The sequence below is a fragment of the Crocuta crocuta genome, unplaced genomic scaffold (assembly GCF_008692635.1).
Source record: "Crocuta crocuta isolate KB4526 unplaced genomic scaffold, BGI_CrCroc_1.0 scaffold528, whole genome shotgun sequence".
In the NCBI taxonomy this organism is placed as follows: Eukaryota; Metazoa; Chordata; class Mammalia; order Carnivora; family Hyaenidae; genus Crocuta; species Crocuta crocuta.
Genome location: NW_027530010.1, coordinates 183,801 through 185,234, shown reverse-complemented (window position 1 = coordinate 185,234; position 1,434 = coordinate 183,801). Strand labels below are relative to the sequence as shown.

At 64.4% G+C, this 1,434-nt stretch overlaps 1 protein-coding gene across 4 annotated transcripts in view; it reads left to right on the top strand.

Annotated features, from left to right (window-relative positions):
• Nucleotides 1–759: 759 nt before the first annotated feature.
• S100A3 (S100 calcium binding protein A3) overlaps nt 760–1,434 on the top strand; it is a 1,585-nt gene continuing 910 nt past the window's right edge. Inside the window, exon 1 of one of the 4 annotated variants that reach the window (XM_077764018.1) lies at nt 760–797. Coding sequence is in view for 2 of the 4 variants with exons in the window: in XM_077764016.1 (XP_077620142.1) it covers nt 940–997 (58 nt within the window). In the remaining 2 variants the exon portion in view is untranslated. The other 3 variants (XM_077764019.1, XM_077764016.1, XM_077764017.1) reach the window with 3 other exon arrangements.

Below are 1,434 nucleotides of genomic sequence, written 5' to 3'. Positions count from 1 at the left end.
GTAATAAGGGCCGCCGGGGAAGGAGGCAGGGGAGCCCCTGGGGCATCCTCAGCTTGACCTACTTGGGCCCCCATAATTGCTTCCTTCCCTCCTCGGGAGGGTACAAATAGGGATGTCCTGTCTCGGGCCTCCTGCAGCTGAAACACCAACACAGGGGTGAGTGCCAGATGCTTGCGTCCTGCCCTGCACTGGGTGTCAGGCAGCTCGGGTCGGTCTCCTGGCCCGGGGCCTGGGTCTGGGGGCAGAGTGATGAGCACAGCAGGGACCAGAGAGGTGAGGGCAGTCAGATACAGTGAGCTAGGGGTTCTTTGTACCCTCAGGGTTGCACAGAGCTGAGGTCTGCAGGGGTGGGGGTGGGGGGCTAAAAGCACTGCTGTGGGCTGCCCCCCCACCCCCTCCCTGCTGAGCCTGAGACCAGCCAGGGCTACGCGGGGAAGAGGATTCCCTCCAGTCTCCAGGCACCCACGTCCCGAAAAAGCAAGCGTGGTGTGTCAGCCAGGCTGGCAGGAGCCCAGCGGGGCCGCTGAGCACCTCCCAGGTTGCTTATTCCCTGGGTTTGTGGCCCTTTCCTCTGCTGAGGACCCAGACACCCGGCTCCGACCCAGGCTGTCGCAGAGGCCCAGCCCCTAGCCAGGCTGGCTTCTCACTCCACGGGGCCCGGCAGAGGGGAGTCAGGGAGGAGCCCCGGCCCCAGGCGGCGGGAGGGGTTAGCAGGGAGGCCCAGGGCTCCCACGGGAAGGGCGCTGCCTTCCTGGCTGCCCCAGGGTTTCCCCAGGCTGGAAGCAGCCTCCCAGAAGGTGATGGGATTGGGGGAAGGTGGTCAGTTCCGGGGAAGGCTGCCCTTCTAACAGAGCGAGGTGTTTTGTGCGGAGCCTTCGGTCTCCAGACCCCCAGGGAGCGGGGGGCGAGCCTCAGGTAGTGCCAGTCACAGACCGGTGAATGCCTGAGCTGGCTCTCCCCGCACACCATCTGGTCAGGTCCCTGAGTAGCCTGAGAGGTGGGATTAACTTCGCTTTACAGATGAGGCCCCTGACGCCCCGCAGTGTGAATGGCTCATCTTCGTTGTGTGGCTGGTTAGATGCGGGGAGGCGGGGATCCCGGGTTCTCCTTTGGGTGCGGCTTCCCTGCTTTCAGGGGAGGGGTGGTGGGTGAGGGAGGTGGTGGTGACGGGGTGGGGGTTCCTCTCGACCTGACCCTTCCTGAGAATGCCTGGCTTCTCCAAGGCCCTGAGGAAGGGGGCACAGGGCAAGGGTCTCTTCATGCGATTTCCTACGGAAGGAGCTGGGATCCTTTAGGCCAGGGGGCTGCATCTCATGGGCGGTTGGGGCTGAGCCCTTCCTGGGTGTCAGGGATGACAAAAGGTCGAGAACTGGGGGGTCCTCAGGGATCTCCAGTATGGGGGTGCAGTTGGGGGATGGGGAGTGCTCCCTGAGG